Genomic DNA, 22488 nt, shown 5'->3' with positions numbered 1-22488 from the left:
ACCCCCCTTGTCTTGCCAGCGAACAAGCCCATTCCCCTCCTGTTTCTCTGCTCCCTTCAGGGATGGGAAGGCTGCAGTGAGGTCCCCCCACAGTCTTCTCTTCTCCAGGCTGACCCAGCCCAGCTCCCTCAGCCTCTCTCTGTAGGGGAGCTGCTCCAGCCCTCTGATCATCTTCTGAACCCTCTCCAACAGCTGGGTCTCACCCAGCTTTCACCAAGAGAAGAGTTGGAGGCGGTTGGAAGTCAAGCAGAAGTTTGGAAGTCAAGCAGAAGCGACAGGGATATTGGAGAAACCATTTATTGGCACAGTTGTTCCATTGGTACAGGCCACAGCTCTGGCTCAGCACATCAGAGGCAGCAGAGGTTAAGGGGCTACCATACAGCATGAGAGGAGGGAGAGCCTGCTGCTCGCCCCCCAGGCCCAACCTGGAGCTGCAGCTCAGCAATATACCACGTGCTTTAAAATTTAGGGAGAGAAAAAAAACAACCAAAACAACCCCACTTCTTTGCTATATTAGTGTTGGCAAGTTACATGATTCCTCCTACATGGCACTTCCACCTTCCCCCCTCCCACCCCCCCTAACAAAAATAAGGGGTTTTTCCTTCTTCTGTAATGCCTTGGGCACAAAAAGCCAAGAAAAAAAACACCACCAAAAAGCTTTGATTGTGTGCAAGTTAGCAAGATACCTCCAAGCACCCACGTGAGCTCCCTGCAGTGGGCCTGGAGAACATCCCTTGCCTCTCTGCTCAGTGCTTGGCACCTGCGGTCCCAAAGCACCGCTGCCAATTTGGGATGCAGCACCCTTGCCAAGACATGTCCCCCACTGCCCACACTGAGCTTTCCAACCGTGGTTTGCTCCTTCCAGCATGCTCCTAGGTGCCTGCAGGACATTGGATCAAAGGCTCGTGGAGCTCCAGCCAGGCCCTTCTTCCCTAGGATCAATAACCCCGGACTACAGCAGGAAAAACAAAAGAAACTAAACCCCAAAACAAAACAACCAATTCAAAAAAAAAAAATGAGCTGAGGGACAAGTGGTTTAAAAAGCAGCTGGGTGGATGGAGCAGAGCAAGCGATGCTCAAAGGACTCGCTGCAGGCCAAAAGGGGTCTTCACAACTCCAGCCAGAGCCAGCCCCATGGCAAGTCTGTCAGTAGTACTTCATCAGCAGGAGGTCTCAGTTTAGCCAATCCAAGGCACATGCTAACATACCCTGCTTATTTTGGGGTACACAAGTCATCCCTGGCCATGGCTTCCCAGCAGGATCCATCTCCGCTACCCCACCAAGTCCCTCTTCCCAGCATAAAGCTACTGCTTCCTACACTCCCAGTAACAGCCTGGGCTGGAAGAGGGGGTCCCCAGTAACAGGCTGGGCTGGAAGAGGGGGTCCCCAGTAACAGGCTGGGCTGGAAGAGGGGGTCCCCAGTAACAGGCTGGGCTGGAAAAGCAGGGGTCCCCAGTAACAGGCTGGGCTAGAAAAGCAGGGGTCCCCAGTAACAGGCTGGGCTAGAAAAGCAGGGGTCCCCAGTAACAGGCTGGGCTGGAAGCGGGGTGGTCCAGGCTAACCAAACACCACAGTACAAGAGGCCAGCGAGCCCACCAGCAGTCCTTTGAGCAGGGACTGCCCCATAGCTGCAACCCAACAGAGGCAGGGGAGCTTTGCAGAGAGAAGTTCCACCTCCAGCTCCACCACACAATTAAAAATAAAAAATAAAATAATAATAATAAAAAAAAAAAGATAAAAAGCTTTAATACCTCAACTATAGTCTTTTAGGGGGAAGGGGAGGGGGGGGGAAGGGAGGGGGCTTTGCACCCAACCTGCTATCAGTTAAAAGCACTGGGGACTCAGGATTATTTGTGGTTTGATGGAGAAGGTTACACCTTCTTCCAGTACTGCTCTGGCCTGGGGATGCCAGCCACGACCTCAGACTCGATGCCACAGTGGTCCTCTCCTCGGAGGATTTTGAAGAAGCCTGGAAGGACACCAAGAGCAAAACAAAGAGTCAACCTCCCTGCCACACCAAGGAGAACAGGGTGGGGGTTGGGGGGTTTCCCTCTGGCAGCATCCAGGGGTGCCTCACCGTTGTCCCCCCAGTCGGTGTTCCAGGAGTTGGCAGCCAACCAGTACGGAGTGCCGTTGTCCACCCCCCAGCCCAGCAGCCGGATGGCGTGGCCTCCAACCTGCTCTCCAGACACGTGCTGGTAGACCCCTGCAAGGCAACATACCATCATGGCAGCAGGCAGTGTCACCCCCACCCCAACTTCAGACCCCTGCCCGCCCCGCGTCACAGCCCAGAGGCCACCTGAGAGGGGGTTTGTGGCTCAGTGCAAACCTGGAGGACAGAATGATGTTGAAAGTCAGCTCAGCACACAGGACACCCAGACACACCTGGCCAGGGTCCTGCCTTGGGTTTGTGTGGCAAGGTTTAGGTAGCCACTCAAATCCAAACCAGGTCCCAACAGTGGCACATCCCAAGGAGTTCAGAAGAGGGATTCGGAGCCAACCCGGAGAGCCATCCACCAGGATTTTACCTAAATCCTGTTGCTCTCTGTTGTAATTCCGGGGGGTTGTCCCCACTGGGGTCCCCCCAAGCCAGTCCCAAGCACCTATTCCCCTTGTTATAAACCAGAGGACACAGGAGATGGCCTCTGCCCATGGTTCTTGCAACACAAGACGCTCTGGCGTGGACTTGAGACCTTTCAGGCTTGACTAGAGGGACAAGGGCCACACACATTAGACCCCATGGATTACATAGGGAACAGCCTCAGTGCTGATGCTCACCAGATTTGTACATCAGGAAGTCTTCATAGACAATAAAAGCTCCTTCCACTGGGCCATTCTTGTAGATCTCAGCCATGATTTCCTTCTCGCTGCGAGGGACGCCGTAGGAGGTGATACCTAGGCAGAAAAGTCCCAGCATTAAGACAGTATTGCCAAGCCACCCAGGTCTTGGGACAGCTGGGCTGTGACTGCTCAGCATGCCTGTGCAAGAAGATTGAACTCTCTTAGCCACTTAAAGGTTAAGTTCAGACCTGGCTGCTCCAGAAGCACTGACACAACCAGGCAGGGAAAGCTCCAACCACCCCTCTTCCAGAGGAAATAATTTCACCCGAGTCCTGTTCTGCACCCAAAGGCCTCTTCCAGGCAGCTTCAGTGCTCATTTCCAAAATAAACCAAATTCACAAACTCAAAAGATTGGAAAAGACCTTTAAGATCATTGAATCCACCCATTCCTGTCCTATGTTGACCCATATCCCTGAGTACCTCATCTACCCATCTGTTAAACACACCCAGGGGTGGGGACTCAGCCCCCTCCCTGGGCAGCCTGTGCCACAGCCCCACAACTCTTGACAGGGAAGAACTTTGCCCTCCCAGCTGAGCTGACCCTGCCCTGGCACAGCTTGAGCCCATTGCCCCTTGTCCCATCTCCTGTCCCCTGGCTGAAGAGACCATTGCCCACCTCTCTGCACCCTCCTGGCAGGGCAGGGGAAGTGGGGAGAAGGTCTCCCCTCAGCCTCCTCTTCCCCAGGCTGAACACCCCCAGCTCCCTCAGCTGCTCCTCAGATGATTTGCAAAATTACTCTAGGCTAAGACAAATCTCTGACATGTACAGTGCTGGCTGCCACCAAGGAGTAGGAAGGAGGTAGCTTAGACACCAGGCTCCCACGGGGCTCAGCATCATGTTCTTCAACCCAGGCAGGTGCACCACAAGCACCCAGACCAGCTCCCCTGTCTCAGTTGAGACACAAACTGTGCATCTACCAGGCTTCTATTTTGCTCCAGGACCACCCATCCCAAGGGCACAGAAAATAACCACCACAGAGCAGCTTCAGAAGAGGTCCAACCCTGCCAAGCCCACCAAGCTACCACTGGGAGCAGCTCTGGAGAGTTATCAGAGGTCATCTCCCTTACCATAGTGCTTGTCCTCCTTGTATGAGGGTGAGTAGCCAGGTTCACAGTGCCGGCTGCACCTGGGGGTTTCTCCTCCCTCCCCAGTGCAGGGTGGCCGGGAGCCGTTGACGTGGTGCTCACAGGGTGGGATGGAGTAGGGACGGCAGCCTGTTGAGGACAGAGGAGGCATGAACCAGCTGTCCCCAAGCATCCTTGTCCAACAGAAGGTACCAAGTTCCTTGAGAACTTGAGTCTGACCTTTCTGACCCAGGAACCCCCCATCATCAGGATGGAAGCATCATCGGGTCTGCTACTGCTGGATGAGCCACCCCTGCTTCAGCAGGGCTTCCCCTCTGGACCCACTTCCCACCACCTCCCTCCTGCCATGGTGTGGAGAGCATGAACCAACCCATGGCCATGCTAGGAAGAGCTATAGCTTTCCAGCCTGGCAGTTGTTTTTTGAGGGGGAAACACATCAGAAACACATCATCCCACCCTCATCTAAAGCGTATTTAACTGGTCCCTTCCTTGGACGGGTCTCCTGGGTGCTGCTTGGGGACCCTTGTCCCAAAGAGGGGACAAGAAGAAGCCATGGGGACATGAGGACCTCCGTTGGGATTAGCAGAGGTGTTTGAGCCTAGCCCCAAAGGAGAGAATATCCACAAGGATGCTGCCCAGAGGAGAAGCACCTTGAAGGACATGAACCTGTAACCAAGCAGAGATGCTCCTCTCTGCTCTCACCAGGGTAACAGCCAGGACTTACCCACGTGGGAATCGTAGAGACCCCCAGACACCAGGCCCCTCTCTGTCCAGTACCTCCATGCTCCAGAGGGATAACCACCATTGCACCTGGAGAAAGAGGCAGCAGTTCCAGCTACAGACTGCTCAGAGCCACCCCCTTTTTTGGGGAGGTGGGGGAAACAGAGCCAGTTTGGGGTGGCTGAAGGGAAGCTTGCCACACATAAAACCATTTTCAGCCTGTCCCTGCCTTCCCCAAGGATTTCTAGGCCTCAAAACACCAAGTCCCCACCAGTGGACACAGGAAGGGCAATGGATGCAATCTGTCTGGACTTTGACACAGTCCCCCCACAACATTCTTCTCTCTAAACTGGAGAGATAGGGATTTGATAAGTGGACTGTTTGGTGGACAAGGAATTGGTTGGATGGTCACATCCAGAGAGTAGCTGTCAATGCCTTGATGTCCAGATGGAGATCTGTGACAAGTGGTGTCCCTCAGGGGTCCATACTGGGACTGGTATCCTTTAACATCTTCATCAATGACATTGACAATGAGGTTGAGTGCACCCTCAGCAAGTCTGTGGGTGACACCAAGCTGAGTGGTGCAGCTGACAGGCTGGAAGGACAGGATGTCATCCAGAGAGACCTGGAGACCTGGAGAAGTGGGCCCAGGGGAACCTCATGAGGTTCAACAAAGCCAAGTGCAGGGTCCTGCACCTGGGTTGGGGTGATCCTCATCATCAATACAGGGTGGGAGATGATGGGCTAGAGAGCAGCCCTGCAGAGTAGGACTTGGGGATGGTGGTGGATGAGAAGCTCAACATGAGTCAGCAATGTGCCCTCACAGCTCAGAAGGCAATTGTATCCTGAGCTGCATCAAAAGGAGAGTGTCCAGCAGGTCAGGAAAGGTGATTCTGCCCCTCTACTCCGCTCTGGTGAGACCCCAACAGAACTGTGTCCAGTTCTGGAGTCCCCAAAACAAGAGGGACATGGACCTCTTGGAACAGGTCCAGAGAAGGCCATGAAGATGACTGGAGGGCTGGAGCACCTCTCCTATGAAGACAGGTTGAGTTGGGGTTGTTCAGCCTGGAGAAGAGGACACTCTGGGGAGATCTTACAGCATCTTCCAGTACCTGAAGGGGCTACAAGAAAGCTGGGGAGGGACCTTTTGGAAGGGCATGAAGTGATAGAATGAGGGGGAATGGTTTTAAATTGGAAGGGGGAAGATTTAGATTGGATATCAGGAAGGAATTCTTCACTCTGAGTGTGATGAAGCCCTAGCACAGGGTGCCCCTTCACTGGAGGTGTTCAAGGCCAGGTTGGATGGGGCCTTGAGCAGCCTGGACTGAGGAGAGGTGTCCCTGCTCATGGCAGGGGGGTTGCAGTTTTGTGTTCTTTAAGGTCCTTTCCAGCCCTGACCAGCTTGTGATTCTATGACTATAGGATTCCTCAGGGCAAGGAGGAGCTAAGAACATCCATGCCTCCAAATCCCAAAGCAGTGGTGCCTCTGTACCATGTCCCTGGTCAGCCTCTGCTGACGTCACACAACTTGGGAGACCCAACTTCTCACTAATCAACTCCAAAAGCCACCAGCAAGAGGCTTGTGTCTGAAAACCAACGCTTTGGGGATAGCAAAAGATCCTTCCTTTGATTTAGGCAGCTGACCCCAAGGGACTCTCAGGCCATGTTATGTTCCCACCTAACTCCAACACCTACAGCACAAACCACTGGTGGAGCTTCCTGCTCATTAGGGAGACAAGGAAGACAGGGCTGAAACAACTGGCATCTTTGGGTTGTGTCCCTGCTCCTCCCACCCACTGTTTAACCCCACAAGGCCCAAGAGCAGCTCACCCCATGCCACACTCGAAGCCGCAGCACGACAGCAAGTCCTCCGCCGACACCTCCACGCTCACCTTGGCATTGGTGTGCACACAGATCCTGTCTGAAATCGCCTCCACAGCACCAAAAGCCTGTGGGCAGCCCCCCAAAAAACCATGGGAAAACCATCAGAGGTGGCCAAGGGAGAAAAAGCAGGCAACCAGGCAATGAGCCTGGCTGTGAGACGCCCACTGAGAAGCTCAGGCAGATCAGGACCTCCCACTCCATCCCCCCATCTACACAGTTAAGTAGCAAACTCAACATTTGGGGTTTTGTCCCACAAACTCTGTGCTGACATGACCTTAAACCACCCATGCTCTTACCCAGCAAGAGCCACAAGAGCCCTGGTCTCTTATCTCACTGATGGTAGGGCAGTTGGGCCACTGTGTCCGTGAGTCAAAGTTATCAGGCAGCTCCATGTCTGCAGCAAAATCCACCCTGTGAGTGAGAAGAGGGAAGTCCTGTTAAACTGGTGCCTGTGTAACTGGATTGGGTGTGCAGGACTCTCCAACCTCCTCTGAAGGTGACCTGGGGGATGAGTGCTCTTGTTGTTTGCTTAATGAAGGAGAGTAACTCCCAAGTCCTCACACCAGGTCAGCAGGTCCTCCAGTGGTTTGAGTTTCAAGGAGTACAGGTTAGATAATGTCCCTGAGATGTCCTGCTCACGTATCTGGCAGAACAGAGGATGGGGGTCCACCCAAGCATGGTCCCCTGCTGAACTCCATGCAAGATGTCCAGCAAACTGCACCCAGGGGAGCCTCCTTGCCCACTCCAGACACACCAGGAGCATCCACACAAGCTCTGGCAGAGCCCTCATCACCTTCTTACCTCTCAGGGAGCTTGGGCCCACCCAGAAAGGTGCCACAGAGCTTCTTCACATAGCTCATATCAGCATTGTGGAAGTTGTGCCCCGCCTGGGAAGGGAAACAGAGAAGTGGGACACGACTCTCAGCAGCTGAGGGCACTGCTGGTACCAACCTGGAGCTACAGCTCTCCCTCAGACCCAACTGGTGTCTGACAACGGTTTTAAAACCCAGGGGGCAAGAGCCAAACCACATATGGACACAGAACATGGCCCCTTCCAGGAGCAGTGCACCGTGCCCAGTAAGCTAAGGTCCAACGGCTTTGGCCACAGCAGCCTGGCCAAGGTGGGCTTGGCTGGGCCACCCATACAGCTTGATACTTGCTGCTTGCTTCCAGCCTCCCATGGAATGTCTTCTCACCACTGCTCCTTGTCTATGCTCCAAAGCAAAGGTGGCAAGGCTCTGGGGAGGCCTAATTGCGGCCTACCAGTCCTTAAAGGGGTCCCACAGGAACGTGGGAGAGGGGCTGGTCACCAGGGAGAGCAGGGACAGGCCAAGGGGCGATGGCTTCAAGCTGACAGAGGGCAGGGGTAGGTTAGATGTGAGGAAGGAATTCTGTACTCTGAGGGTGGGGAGGCCCTGGCACAGGGTGCCCAGAGAGGCTGTGGAAGCCCCATCCCTGGAGGTGTTCAAAGCCGGGTTGGATGGGGATTTGGGCACCCTGGTCTGGTGAGGGTGTCCCTGCCCATCACAGGGGGTGGAACTAGACTATCTTTGAGGTCCTTTCCAACCCAAACCATTCTATGACTCTATGACACCGTTACTGTCACCACAGGAATCCCTGATGGCATCAACTCATTGGAGAAGTCAACTGGGACCAAGGCTGGTTTGATGCCACCAGTAGCGAGACTCCCAAAGCTCAGCCCTTAAGTCCCAACCCAGCCTCTCAAGCAGTGCCCCAGGAAAAACCCCACCCAAAAAGCAACCCAGGACTCACCTTCCAGGTGGTGTTGAGCTTGTTTATGTGGTTGACCAAATCACTGGAGAGGGGAGGGTAGTAAGGAATGCTGCGAGCATCGGTGAAGGCCACCAGGACGCACAGGATGGACACAGACAGCCACATCTTGACAGGACACTCCACCTGCAGCCAGATTTGGGCATCATTGGAAACCTTCCCAAGGCAGTCTTGGACCACGAGTGAGGGCTTGGCAGGAGCCTCACAGCAACACGTGGGAGGATGTAACACGTGGCTGCACACAGCCCTTCCCAATCCCGATTTACCCTGAAGGTCAGGAGAGAAGCAGCAGACTAACAACCCCCCTCCTGCAGCTCAGGAGAAATCAGCCTGCTGGCCACTGCAGGATTAGCAGCAGCAGGAAAGGATCTCCTGAAGCAGATCCAAGGGATCTGGAGGGCATGAAAAGCTGTGTTTACTTCCACAAAAAACAGAGAAGGAGGATTAGGAGAAGGAGGAAGCGACTCCCACCTCCACAGCTAACTGCTGGCAGGGCTGCCACGCAGGGACTCACCAGCCCCTGTGCTCTTCCCTTTGAGGACATCCCTCCAAATCACATTGTTGGACTTTATGGCCTCATTTTGGCCAGCCCATTGCTCTGGGGACCCTGATTGGGGTCAGAACCCCGGGGTAGTGCCCCCCTGCCCATGCAGAGAGAGGGGTCTGTGCGCTCCCGAGCTGCCCTTTGGCTGGGGCTTGGCACTAGGGAGGCTGTGCAGCTGCATCCCTTGGCACCAGGGAAGTCTGAAATTGGGGAACAGGGATGCAGGGGAAACTCCAGGAGCACAGCAAGAGCAGAAGCATGAGCATCACCCAACCCAAAGCTGCTTCAGGGCACGGTATTTTCTCCATTCTTCTGCCTCCTTTGAGCTAATTCACATCAAATCACCCAACTCCAATTTAACCCCCATTGCCACTCACTCCATATCCCCACGCCTGACCCAGGCACACAGACAGGCCACGAGCTGCTCAACCTCCACAAGACACCCTCTTCACCCTTCAAGACCTCCCAGCTCCCCTTCCACCAGCCCCACATCCACCCAAACGAGCTGATTAATCCTGGGGAGCATCCAGAGACCTGAGATACCACACGGCATCCTGCACAGCGCAGACACTCAGCCTCTAATTCCTACTCATCCCAGCGAGCTGAACACGTCATCATCACCTTCCCAAGCCTGGGCTTAAACCCTTCTGGGCAGATACACCCCAGCAGCCAGACACACAGCTCTCTGGCCCCACAGCAGCCAAGCCTGCTGAGCCAGGGATGGGGAGACGTGCACGCATTTCCATGCAGGCTGCTTCCACCCACTCACAGCCAAGTTTAGCCTTTCCAGAGAAGAAAACCCAGCAGGAGTGTCCTACTTTCTGCCAGGGACAAGCCCAGGCAGCTGCCACCAACTGCATAAAGGGGCTTTTTTTTTTTTTTTTGGTTACTTTTCCTTCCCCCATTTACTTACTTTTTCTTCCCACTCTTCGTGCTCTCAGGAGGATGCTCAGCCTAAAAGCTAGCCAGGTTTTGGCATCACCCCAGCCTTCCTACCTCCACACCTCACCTCTCTGGAGGTATTTTGTGTGTATTTCCTCACTTCAGAGGTTTCTCCTGGACTGGGGACTCGCTGGCACTGCTGGTGTCCCAGCCATGCTCCCCTGCTCACACAGCAGGAAGGAGGTAACGCCCAGAGAAACAAACACACATGCCCCAAGGCTGACATGGCTTTTGCCTTCAGCATGGCCAGGGGAAGCCTATCGATGACCAGCTTGAGCCAAAGCACCTTTTCTACTGAAAAAATATTTAAAAAACAACCCAAAACAACCCCCCCAGTCGAAAAACAACCCCCTGAAACCTCTGCACTTCCCGCAGTCAACGTCACACTTTCCTGTAGCATGGCAGGGAGGCGGTTTTGAGGCCAGAAGCCACCTGACAGAGACACATTTGTTTGTAGCAGAACTTGCTGACACACCAAAAGGCACCCGGAGAAGCCTTCTGCACGGATACAGCTGCGTGTGCCCAGCTCCTGGAGGAAGGGAGAGAGGGAGGGAGGGATGGATCTCACGTCCTCAGGTTACCCGACCACCCTGGCTGTGGAATCTGAGCTCCAGGCAACCTGAGCCCAGGCTGGAAAAAGATACCAGACTGTTTTCCCCTCCGACCTGCGCTCGCCTTGTGAGCGCTGCTGCACCGCGGCCATCCCATGACGTGGCTGGCAGCCAGCAAGCCCAGCAAGCAGCAGCACTGAGACATCTCCCAGCACAACCCAAAAAAGCTGGGGAGCCATGGAAAAGCCTCTGGCTGTGCATCCTTTGGGCACGAAGGGTGGGGTGTTTTTTTTGGGGGGGGGGGTGAGAAAAGTTGGGAGTATCCCAAGATCCGCGTTGGAGAAGGAAGGGGAAATCCTCCAGCCCATGTGATTTCTTCCTCCCACACCCCCCCCTCCTCCTCCTACACGGCTTTACCAAGCGCCCTGTGTACAGCACATCTATATATACAGAGAAAAGGCAGCTGGTTTCCACCATCAGCCCTCCCCCCCCCCATCTTTCCCTGCAGAAACAAGCAGCAAAGACACTTCCTGTGGCAGCGTTATCGTCTGCGTGCTTCCCCCACCACAGCTATCTCCTCTGGGCACGCCTCCTTTCCACCCCCCCAACACCCCCCACAAAGCACCAGGGTTGTTCCAAACACCACCAAAACAGCGACACCAAAACCAATCTTGCATAACAGCTGCTGCACCGGACATGCATCTGCTCTTTCTGCACGTTGAAAGGGCCCAGAGGACTTTCTCCAGCCATCACAGGAGATGCCTTCCCCTTGCACCTACCAGCCCACACCCTCACATCTCCAGAGGTGCCTCCAAGCTCCAGGATAGCCCTGGAAAAGGCTCTTCCTGAGCCATGTCCCACCTCAGCCTAGCAGCATGAAAACAGAAGCGAAGCTCTGCTGGTTGACTTTTAAGGCTTCTCCTCTCAACTTCACCTTGGCATACTCTCCAGATCACAGGAGAGCATTTGGGGCTTGAAGAGAGGCCCCCCCTGAGCTTCATGGGCTGCAGTCCCCTGCTTTGGGATCTGGCAAGGCCATTTCTGGAGGGGTGAACAAGAGGGATGAATTCCAGGAAGCCACTACCCACCCAGCAGCACATCTGACCCTGGGCAGGGCTCTGACAATTCAGCCAGCTGGTTGCTTAAAGAGACGGTTTGGACTTCCTGAGGGCAGCCCCCACGCCCCCCCAGGGCTCCCCCCTGCCCAGCCAGCAAAGAGGAAGCACTGAGGCTGAAGGTCCCCCAACACCAGCTCCTCAGAGCAGCTGCAGTGTGGGAGGGAAGGGGGGGGCAGGAAGGCACCCAAAGTGAGATGGCTGCGGCTGGCGCTGCACCACACACCCTGCAGCGACGATGCAGGCAGCAGGGAAGGAGGTGACATCACCCAGGTGCCTTCTCCATCCCACCCTGACCAGATCTCGGAGCCAGAGGTGGGTCCCTACCTGCTTTCCCAGGGACACAGCTCCAGCTACGTGGACCACCCGATGCCTGAGATCAGCAGGGTCCCCCCAGCCTCCTCCAGCAGCCCAGGGAGATACAGCACCAAATCCCTCTGGAGTTCACCGCCGCAGAGTCCCAACCACAGATGTTTTCTCCTCATCACTGGGAAATCCAAGCCTGAGAGTGCCACCTCACTGGGCATTTCTCCACAGAGCCAAAAAAAAAATCCCCAACCAACCCAAACCAGGCTATTCAGAGCTCACATGACTCAGCTGAGGCAGGTCAGGCCATGAGATAAGCTCCAGCCCTGAAGCATCTCTTGGCTCCACCACCCGTCTGGACCAACCCCCCTCCAGGCATCCAGACACCTACACACCTTTCTTCAAGGGCTTGATGAGGATGAAAGCCATCCCACCCTCAGAACTCTGCCGTCCCCCACCCCACCCCTCCAGGGTGTGAGAGGCACCAGCAAAGCCCAAGTCATGTGCCTTCCTCCAGCAAGCAGCCCTTTACCCTCAGCTGAGCTTTGTCCTTTGCTTTGTGCCTGGCTCCACAATAAAGCAGGCGGGACAACAAAGCCACCCAGCTTGGTGGCCCTGCAGGCACGTGAACTCATGGCCTGGTGACTTCATTACAGCTTATTACTTGCATTATCAAAGCTGGATTATTTATTTCTTTTTTTTTTTAAAGGCTAAAAGCACCAGCCACTCTTCCCTGCACCCAACTCCTTCCCAGGAAAGCCAAACCATTGGCCCAGGGAAGATAAACCAGCAAAATAAACCCAGCTGAAGAGAAGCAGCAGAGCTCACCCCTCAGCCTGCCTACATGGGATGTGGCAAGATCCCTCCAGAATGGAGCAGCGCTGATTTATTCTCCTTCTTTCCTCCTTTCCTTGTTACTGTTATGGACCAATCCATAAACCAAGGGTCTCACAGACACCCCCTGTGCCACCCAACTCCCTCACCTGCCCCCTCAACTTCTGCAAAGCAGGGGGAGGAGGCGGCACATGATGGGAGGGATGGGAGGGATGGCTGCCATCACCACGCCTCGACCCTACCAGTGCCATGTACGGCCGATAAACACACATCACACGCCGGACAGATGCCAAGGTCGCTTCCATCCCGCCCCATCTCCGGGCCACCCTCCCGCTGCCGGACCCCCAGCTCGGTGCCAGCGCGTCACGGGATGTTCCCAGAAGCATCTCAGTGGGTGCCAAACCTCCTCCGCGCCAGCCCACGAGCGGGGCTGGCTGCTTGGGTGTGGGGTTGGGGGCTATTTTTCCCCTGGTTCCACTATGAAAACAAGGTTTCCTCTCCCTTCCCCGGCCACTTCCAGGAAGGTTTGTTGGGTTGGAGACCCCACCGAAGGTCAGCAGCCCTCCCTCCCCCCCCCCCTGCAGCCAGCCTCACCTCTGAGCCGCGGAGCATCCCTCCGGGACCCACCAAAACGCCGCTGCAGACCGAGGGGGATGCCTTTCCTGCCTCATCCGGGGGGGTGCTGGCAGCACATCCCTTCCCCCCCACCCCCCCACCTCCTCCCAAACCCCGGGCGCAGATCTGCCCCCGCCCAGGAGGTCCCCGCTGCTCCCCGCGGAGCTGCTGTGGGGAGAGGAGGGGGTATCCCCCCCCAACCCACCTCCCTGAGCCGCGCAGCATCCGTGCCCCCCTCCCCTTACCTTTCCTGCCCCAGGCTGCAGCACCCGCGCCCCGCTGCCCTCCTTATGGCTGGCCCCAGCCCGGCCCCCCCCACCTCTTCTCCATCCTCCTCCTCCCTCTCCTCCCCCCGGACTCACTCACCGCCCCGCACAGTCCCGCACAGCCCAGCCGGCCCCTCGCTCTCCCGGCGGCCGCGGAAGGGGCAGCTCCCGGCGGCTGAGTCATCCCGGCCCGCCCCCGGCGTGACTGCATCCTGCCTGCTCCCCGCCTCCAGCCCGCCTCCGGCCCGCCCGCTCCCGGCCCGCTCCCCTCCTCGGGCCCGTTTACCCCCCCTGTGTCCCACCTGCAATCCGGCTCTACTCCTGCTCCACCCTCCCCGCAGCCCTCCTGCTCTGCAGGCTGCCTGCAGCCCTCCAGCTTCCCTTCTCCATCCCGCCTCCATCCTTCCAGCTTCCCTTTTCCATCCCGCCTCCATCCCTCTAGCTTCCCTTCATCCCACCTCCATCCCTATAGCTTCCCTTCTCCAGCCCACATGCATCCCATCTCCATCCCTCTTGCTTCCCCACTCCAGACTGCCTCAAACCTATCTAGCTTCCCTTCTCCATCCTGCCTCTATCCTACCTCCATCCCACTAGCTTCCCTTTTCCATCCGATCTCCATCCCTCTTGCTTCCCCACTCCAGACTGCCTCAATCCCATCTAGCTTCCCTTCTCCATCCAACCTACATCCCTGCATTCCACCTACATCCCACCCCTATCCCTCTAGCATCCCTTCTCCATCCTGTCTCTATCCCACCTCTAGCATCCCTTCTCCATCCTGCCTCTATCCTACCTCCATCCCTCTAGCTTCCCTTTTCCATCCCACCTCCATCCCTCTTTCTTCCCTACTCCAGACTGCCTCAATCCCATCTAGCTTCCCTTCTCTACCCTGCCTCCATCCCATCTCCATCCCTCTTGGTTCTCTGCCCCATCCTCCCTCAAGCCCATCTAATTTTCCTCCTCAATCCCACCTGCTTCCCTCCTCCAACCTGCCTGCATCCACCTTGTGTCCCACCACCATCCTATCTCCATCCTGCCCACCTCCATCCTTCCTGCATCCCAGCTCCATCCTACCTGCATCCCATCTCCATCCTATCTCCATCCCCTGCACATCCCACCTTCATCCCACCAGCATCCTTTGAAGTTTTAATCTTTAAACCCAGGACGTTTTTACTGTGTTTCTGTGTTTTTACTGTGTTAATTGACTTTTGCCCCCCAATTTTAACTAATTTTCAGGAGGAGAATGAACAGCATGAAAAGGTCACCTGCAGAGCCAGATTCAAGTTCTGTTCTAATCCATCAAGGAGGCTAAAAATTCCCTCTAATGAGAAAGGCTAACCATTTTTTTCTCCATTTTTACCCTTTTCTAGGGGAAACTGGAGATAAGATACCTTCCCCACCAATCCTCAGAAACGGGCTATCAACAGCCCATATCCAGCAGCCAGAGTGGGAAATTGAAGCTTGGCCAAGTCCAGGAGGAGAATTGGCTGCCACAGACATCGCAAAGGGGTGACAGAGCCCTGGGACAGGCTGCCCAGGGTGGTGTGGAGTCTCCTTCTCTGGAGAGATTCCAGTCCTGTCTGGATACCTCCCTGTGCACCCTGTCCTAGGGACCCTGCTTTGGCAGGGGGTTGGACTCAATGATCTCTGGAGGTCCCTTCCAACCCCTAAAGTTCTGTGACCCTGTGAACCCCAGACCTTTCTCAGCAGGACTGGAGAGCAGCCAGGACAGTCCTTAGTGCTTGATGCTGCATGGGTGGATGAGAAGTGCTGCTCTGCAAAGCCCAGAGGGATGCAGGGCTGCTGACTGGCTTCTCTAGACTTTCAGGAAAGTTTAGATGCTTTGTAGGAGCTGGGGCTTGACAGCAGAACACAAGCAGACGTGTAAGAGGATAAAAGCAGATGATTAATCCTTGCTGCTTCCCAGCTTGGCCTGCTTGGTGCCTGAGCAAGGCTGCCCCAAACTCTCCAGCCACCTGAGAGCACTTCTGCAAGGTCACAGGCACATCCCTCAGCAGTTGGTGGGGTCTCCCTGGTTTTTATGAGTGTCATGCCTCACATATGTATTTTTTTTACATAATTTTTACCATTTTTGGAAGGTTTATTATACATTTTCTCTAGAAAATCAACGAGTATACTTGTGGGTTTTTTTTTTTACTGCTATTTATACCCAGTTATATAGCTCTGTGGAGAAGGACCTGGGGGTCCTGGTGGATGACAGGTTGGCCATGAGCCAGCAGTGTGCCCTGGGGGCTGAGAGAGACAATGGGATCCTGGGGGGCATCAGGAGGAGTGTGGCCAGCAGGTCAAAGGAGGGGATCCTCCCCCTCTGCTCTGCCCTGGTCAGGCCCCACCTGGAGTGTTGTGTCCAGTGCTGGGCTCCCTGCGATAAAAAACATGGGAATCTCCTGGAGAGAGTCCAGAGGAGGCTACAGAGATGATGAAAGGCCTGGAGCATCTCCCCTGTGAGGAAAGGCTGAGTGAGCTGGGACTGTTCAGCCTTGAGAAAAGAAGACTAAGGGGGGACCTTATTAATGTTTATAAATATCTTAAGTATGGGATGCAGGGGAAATGGGCAGCCCCTTTTCAGTGGTCTGTGGGGACAGGACAAGGGGCAATGGCTGCAAGTTGGAGCACAGGGAGTTCCGCACCAACATGGGGAAGAACTTTTTCACAGTGAGGGTGAGGGAGCCCTGGGACAGGCTGCCCAGGGGGGTGTGGAGTCTCCATCTCTGCAGATATTCAAGACCCATCTGGACACCTATCTGTGCAATATGAGCTGGGGAGCTGCTTTGGCAGGGGGGTTGGACCCGATAATCTCTCAAGGTCCCTTCCAACCCCTGTGATTCTATTATTCTATTCTATATCTTTGGCCATATTCATGTTGTAAAGGTTCATTAGTTTTTGGTTTAAGAAGGCTTCCTGATGAAGTGATGGGGAAAAAAAACCCCAGCAAACTAATATTCTAGACACTTGGCTGTAAACCCCAGATTTTATGCAGCGAATCCAGGTGTTGTTGCTGTGTTTTGAGTACGTTTATGCTTCGATGCACTTTGAGCAAAGGCCCTTGGACCATTGCCTGCCTTTGCAAATAATTTTTAACCAGCAAAGAGCAAAGCCCTTCTCTGTGCTTTGGCAATTAAAAAAAAACCAAAAAACCCAACCAAACAAAAACTAATTAAGAAAAAGTAAATGAATCACTTGCAACCTGCTCGCCCTCCCTCTGGCTCACGCGGGATTTCTTCGCTCTGCTCATCCCTGTTTGGTTTTGCACTTTTCCATAGTGCCTGGGAGCTTGTTTATGTCACAAAACACAGGCAAAAGAACCTGATTAGGGGGTTTTTTTGAGTTTTAAGGGGTTTTCTTTGTCCTGCTTTATTGTATGCTTTGGCTCAGAAGTCCTTGCCACGTGGGCACAGTGGGTGATGCCAGGGAACTGGAGCCAGGGCATCGCCAATGCTCATTTTTCTTCCCCCAGCAATTGCTTCATGTGCTCCATTCTTCCCAGTTCCTCCAAATTGAGGCACTTTTTTCACCTAAAAGTTGCACATTTGCAGGTTTAAAACAGGTTGGCCCTATAAAACACCTTGAGATGGTTATGGGGCACCCCAGAGCCCATCCCTTGGGCTATACCGATGTCCCCCCCGAATTTGTCCTGGAGTTTGGAGTTGGGGGGGAGCATCCCCTTGGGGTATTTTTTTTCTGTAAAAGCTTTGTGGCTTTTTCAAGAACTGAAACTGTGAACTAAAAACTTTGACCTTCCTGCCCTCTTTTGGGAAGCGTTGAGTTTGCCACCCCTTTCTCAGATGATTTGAACTGAAAACATACCTATATATGAAGCTGAGTGCAGCCAGGAAGCTCTTCCCTGTTAGAGATACTCTTCAGGGACTCTGTAAATCCCTTGCATGACCAAACCAGGCATGGAAAATAAACCCCAACCAACAACCCTTCCTTGCTTTTGTGGGATTTTTTTGATCTATCAGAGCAATAAGTGGTGTTTGCTCAGGCTGTGGCAAGCTTCAGCCTTCAGAGGATGAAGGCACAAGATAAGGAAAACATCCACGAGGTCTTGGGCAACCTCTTGTTAAATCACTGCTGATTGACTCACAGTGTCTCTGTGAGCACCAAATAGTGCCTAAAAAAAGCTGCTGCAGGACCAGGTTTAGCCCTAATTAATGCAGATTTGTTGTGTTGTTTTGTTATAGTTTAGTTTAGTTTGGTTTCATTTTGATTTATTTTATTTGGTTTGGTTTATTTTTTATCTTACTTTTTATTTTACTTTATTTTTGTTTTTATTTTATTTTATTTTATTTTATTTTATTTTATTTTATTTTATTTTATTTTATTTTATTTTATTTTATTTTATTTTATTTTATTTTATTTTATTTTATTTATTTTATTTTATTTTATTTCATTTTATTTTATTTTCATCCCCAGGGTTTAAAATCACTATTGTTTTGGACAAAGGTATGAAATGCAGATTTGTTTTCTTAGCAAAGAGCTTGGCTCAGGATAGGAGTGAAGCAGGCTTCACCCCGAGCCCAAATCCTGGGCTGCCAGACCCTCCTTCTGGCTGTATCCACATAGATTTTTTTTTCCTAATTCACCTGCCCTACAAAGAGAGGCTGAGGGAGCTGGGCTGGGTCAGCCTGGAGAAGAGAAGGCTGTGGGGGGACCTCACTGCAGCCTTCCCGTCCCTGAAGGGAGCAGAGGAACAGGAGGGGAATGGGCTTGTTAAAGGGCAGAGACTGGCAGGACAAGGGGCTGGAGTGAAGCTGGAGGAGGGAAGGGTTAGAGGAGAGACTGGGGGGAAGTTCTTTGCAGAGAGAGTGGTGAGGGGCTGGAACAGGCTGCCCAGAGAGGGGGTGGATGCCCCATCCCTGGGGGTGTTCAAGGCCAGGTTGGCTGGGGCCCTGGGCACCCTTGTGTAGCTCCAGGCCTGGAGGTTGGTGTCCCTGCCTGTGGCAGGGGGTTGGAACTCTGTGATCCTTGGGGTCCCTTCCAGCCCAGACCAGGCTGTGATTCTATGATTCTATGATTCTGTGATGATCAGCCACTTTCAAACACTGAATTTCACAACCAAATCAACATGCAGAATTTGCTAGTGAAGGTCTTTAACATTCTTGCCCCCTCCTTGTCCCGTCACATTTTTATCTTTGACTTCATGTCCCTCCTCAAGCATCGTGATTCACCCTCTGAAGCCAACGCTGCCCTTCTCAAGGCCAGTTTTTCTCCTCCAAGGTGTCTTATCACCAAATGTTGCAACAAATCTACCCTACAAAATAATATACTGGGGGTTACACAACATGAGGTGTTTGGGAAATAAATTAAATAAATGGAATACTCAGCACTGGGGAGGCTGCAGCTCGAGTGCTGGGTCCAGTTCTGGGCTCCTCACCATCAGAAGGACAGGGAGGTCCTGGAGCGAGTGCAGAGAAGGGCAACCAGGCTGGGGAAGGGGCTGGAGGGCAAATCCTCTGAGGAGCAGCTGAGGGAGCTAGGGGTGTTGAGCCTAGAGAAGAGGAGGCTGAGGGGAGACCTTCTCCCCACCTCCCCTGCCCTGCCAGGAGGGTGCAGAGAGGTGGGCGATGGTCTCTTCAGCCAGGGGACAGGAGATGGGCCAAGGGGCAATGGGCTCAAGCTGCCCCAGGGCAGGGTCAGCTCAGCTGGGAGGGCAAAGTTCTTCCCTGGCAGAGTTGTGGGGCTGTGGCACAGGCTGCCCAGGGAGGGGGCTGAGTCCCCACCCCTGGGGGTGTTTAACAGTGGGGAGATGAGGTGCTCAGGGATCTGGTTTAGCTCAGGATGGGACTGGTTGGACTTGATGATCTTAAAGGTCTTTTCCAACCTTGTGATTCTGGGATTCTGGCCCAAGAGACATTGATTTGAAGCTGCACTTCAGCATCTATTTGCTTTCAGTTGAGAGTTAGGCAGCCTGGGTTGGATGTCTGTGTCTTTTCAGAGAATATATCTGGGGTTTTTGTTTATCAAACGGAAAACTGGCGTCTCAGCCTTTTGAAAGGGCACATCAGATGTACATCTTGTACCCAAACCCACAAACTGATTTGAACAAGAGTCGTGTCTGCATCCTGACCAGCCATCTATGGGTTTTGCAGCTGGCTCACATACTCTCCTCAGCAGCAGAACATCTCCCACCACTCACCAGCTGGGTTTTGATGGGGATAATAATGGTTATTATGGTTGGATCAGCTGCCCAAGTAGATAACTCACCCAGGGCAACTGGTAAGTAGGATTTTATAAAGCCATAACCCTGCCTGATAAATCCTCACTGGAAAGGTTGGATGGTGGGGGTAATTCTTGCCTCTTCATGGGAGCTGGGACATCCCATGTTCCAGTCTTTGCTCCTGAAGATTTTCAACGACTGCCAGAGCTGTTGCTGGAGCACATGGCTTTAAAAACCTCACTGAAACATGCCTTGGACTGGCTGCTGGATAATTCTGGTGGATTTAGGCTTCTCCAGTGTGTTGACCGGATTTATTCTGCCCAGCTAGAAAATGAGCTTTGCAGCCCTTATTGAGCAAGACCCTGGCCAGGCTGGGTGAGGGGGGGTGGATGGGTGCCCCTGTTGTGGATGGGAGGTAAGCAAAGCACCACAATGCCATGGGGATGGCCTCCTGGCTATGGGGGGAGATGTGGGGAGCGCTGCTCCTGGGTTTGCAGCTCTGCTCCTGGGTTTGCAGCTCTGCTCCTTCCCCCTTTGCACATCTGATCCCTATCTAACCCAAAAACAGCCAGGCAGGAGGCACCAGCACTTGGCCAGGCTATAAAGGCTTCAGCAGAACCAGCTTGGATTTCCATCTGTGCAACAAGGTGGGTGGAAACTGGGGGGTGTGGGGTGGGGTAGTGGTCCTTGATGTCCTCTAACCCCTGCACACCCCTTTTGCTGATTCTCCCTAAGAAGATGAAGAGCCCCTCCTAGATCTGGAGGATCCTGCAGCATCCTCCCCCCTGCTGCCTGCAGGTCCTTGGGAACAGGGAACTCCGGTTATGCAACCCCAGCAGCAGCACCTGGTGACTCAGCTCACGAGGAAGCATGTGACTTTGCTGGGAGGTGACTCAGGAATGGGTGACATAAGCAAAAAGCTTCTTCCCACCAGCCCTCAGATGAATCAAATCCAGATCTGGGTTAGTGGAGGGATGGTGAGGGTAGAGCCTGCTTGCCCTGGCTGGGTTTGGGGAGGCAATGGCAGGGCCAAAATTGGCTCCTGCCAAGTTTATGTCCCTTTGCACAGTGATCTTTGGCTCTCATGCAAGGAAAATCTCTTGTCTAAATTAAACATTAATAGCATTTTTTGGTGTTTTTCTACTGAAAAGGCTCTCCTTGGTTCCCTTGTTTCATCCATCTCGTCTTCCTGGGGTGTCTCCCCTCCTTTGGCTTCAAGCAAACATGATCAGCTGTGCCAAGTCTGTGCTGTGCCTAAAGAGGTGCCCAACTGTTCTCATCTGGAGGTGGGAATTCTTCCTTCATGTCTGATACATAAAATAGCAAAGTTTGCTGAGCACAAATCTCATCCTACACTCGGTTTGAGACAGACCTTTGTACCTCAAGTGCTGTGTCCAGTTCTGGGCCCCTCACTACAAGAAGGACATTGAACCACTGGATCAGGTCCAGAGCAGGGCAACGAAGCTGGGGAAGGGTCTGGAGCACAAGTCTGATGAGGAGTGGCTGAGGGAACTGGGGCTGTTCAGTCTGGAGAAGAGGAGGCTGAGGGAAGACCACCTTGTTGTGTACAACTACCTGAAAGGAGGTTACAGCCAGGGTGGGGGTTGGTCTCTTCTCCCAAGTAGCAAGTGATAGGACAAGAAGCAATGCCCTCAAGCTGTGTCCAGGGAGGATTAGATTGGATATTAGGAAAAATTTCTTCACTGAAAGGGTTGTCAATCATTGGGACAGGCTGCCCAGGGGTGTGATTGTGTCACCATATCTGGAGGTGTTTAAAAGACGTGTAGATGTGGAGCTTGGGGACATGGTTTAGTGGTGGACTTGGCAGTGTTGGGTTAATGGTAGGACTGGATGATCTTAAGAGTCTTGTCCAACCTAAATGACTTTATGATTCTGTGATCCAGGTTTCAATGTTAGTGTTCAATTATTATTCAGTGTGGCCAGGCCCCTCTCCTGTCAGTTTTTCACTGGGGTACTCTTGGAGCCAGTGGTGGTCCTCTGTGCTCTGTCCCACAACTCTGCCAGGGAAGAACTTTGCCCTCCCAGCTGAGCTGACCCTGGCACAGCTTGAGCCCATTGCCCCTTGTCCCATCTCCTGTGCCCTGGCTGCAGAGACCATCGCCCACCTCTCTGCACCCTCCTGGCAGGGCAGTGGAGGTGGGGAGAAGGTCTCCCCTCAGCCTCCTCTTCTCCAGGCTCAACACCTCCAGCTCCCTCAGCCGTTCCTCAGAGGATTTGCCCTCCAGCCCCTTCCCCAGCCTGGTTGCCCTTCTCTGGACTCACTCCAGGATCTCCATGTCCTTCTGATGGTGAGGGGCCCAGAACTGGACCCAGCACTCGAGGTGCAGCCCCATCAATGCCGAGCACAGGGGCACAATCCCCTCCCCAGACCTACTGTCCACGCTGGCTCTGACACAAGCCAGGATGCCATTGGCCTTCCTGGCCCCCTGGGCACACTCCTGGCTCTTGGTCAGTCGCAGTCACCCAACACCCCCAGGTCCTTCTCTGCCTGACAGCTCTCCAGCCAGTCTCCCCCAGGCCTGTATCACTGCATGTGGTTATTGTGTCCCTTGTGCAGGACTCTGCACTTGGCGTTGTTGAACCAAGAGCTCCTCCTGAGGAAACACCTTACCTCCAGGGCACCTTTCCCATGTGCCTCCCATCCAAGGTGTCAGGCTGGTTCCTAAGCTTTGGAGCAGACTCTGTGACCTGCCTGAGGTCAGTACACGCCTGACTTTGATTTTTGCTCCCCAGCTTCCCAGAATATCAAGCATGATGGTAAGTGCTCAGATATCATCTGCTCTCCTTGGGCACC

At 53.8% G+C, this 22488-nt stretch overlaps 1 protein-coding gene across 1 annotated transcript; it reads right to left on the bottom strand.

Annotated features, from left to right (window-relative positions):
• Nucleotides 1-281: 281 nt before the first annotated feature.
• CTSB (cathepsin B) lies at nucleotides 282-13692 on the bottom strand. Its single transcript, XM_084262629.1, has 10 exons — nucleotides 13596-13692; nucleotides 8305-8448; nucleotides 7333-7418; nucleotides 6828-6942; nucleotides 6478-6596; nucleotides 4652-4737; nucleotides 3910-4056; nucleotides 2779-2895; nucleotides 2078-2206; nucleotides 282-1969 (listed from the first exon to the last, which is right to left on the bottom strand). The coding sequence occupies exons 1-10, from the start codon at nucleotides 13677-13679 to the stop codon at nucleotides 1872-1874; spliced, it is 1125 nt and encodes a 374-aa protein (XP_084118755.1). The 5' UTR covers nucleotides 13680-13692; the 3' UTR covers nucleotides 282-1871.
• Between the last annotated feature and the right edge of the window lie 8796 nt (nucleotides 13693-22488).

Source organism: Gallinula chloropus, assembly GCF_964237585.1.
Source record: "Gallinula chloropus genome assembly, chromosome: 3".
Lineage (NCBI taxonomy): Eukaryota > Metazoa > Chordata > Aves > Gruiformes > Rallidae > Gallinula > Gallinula chloropus.
The sequence above is the reverse complement of the archived record's forward strand: the minus strand, read 5'-3'. Positions and strand labels throughout refer to the sequence as shown.

Bases quoted from the DNA above. Each gene is read 5' to 3' on its own strand.
- CTSB (XM_084262629.1), bottom strand. From the start codon at position 13,679: ATGACTCAGCCGCCGGGAGCTGCCCCTTCCGCGGCCGCCGGGAGAGCG. The intron at 8,449-13,595 runs GTGAGTGAGTCC...ATCTGGCTGCAG, and splicing joins GTGCGGGACTGTGCGGGGCG to GTGGAGTGTCCTGTCAAGAT. The intron at 6,597-6,827 runs GTAAGAGCATGG...GGCTGCCCACAG, and splicing joins GCTCTTGTGGCTCTTGCTGG to GCTTTTGGTGCTGTGGAGGC.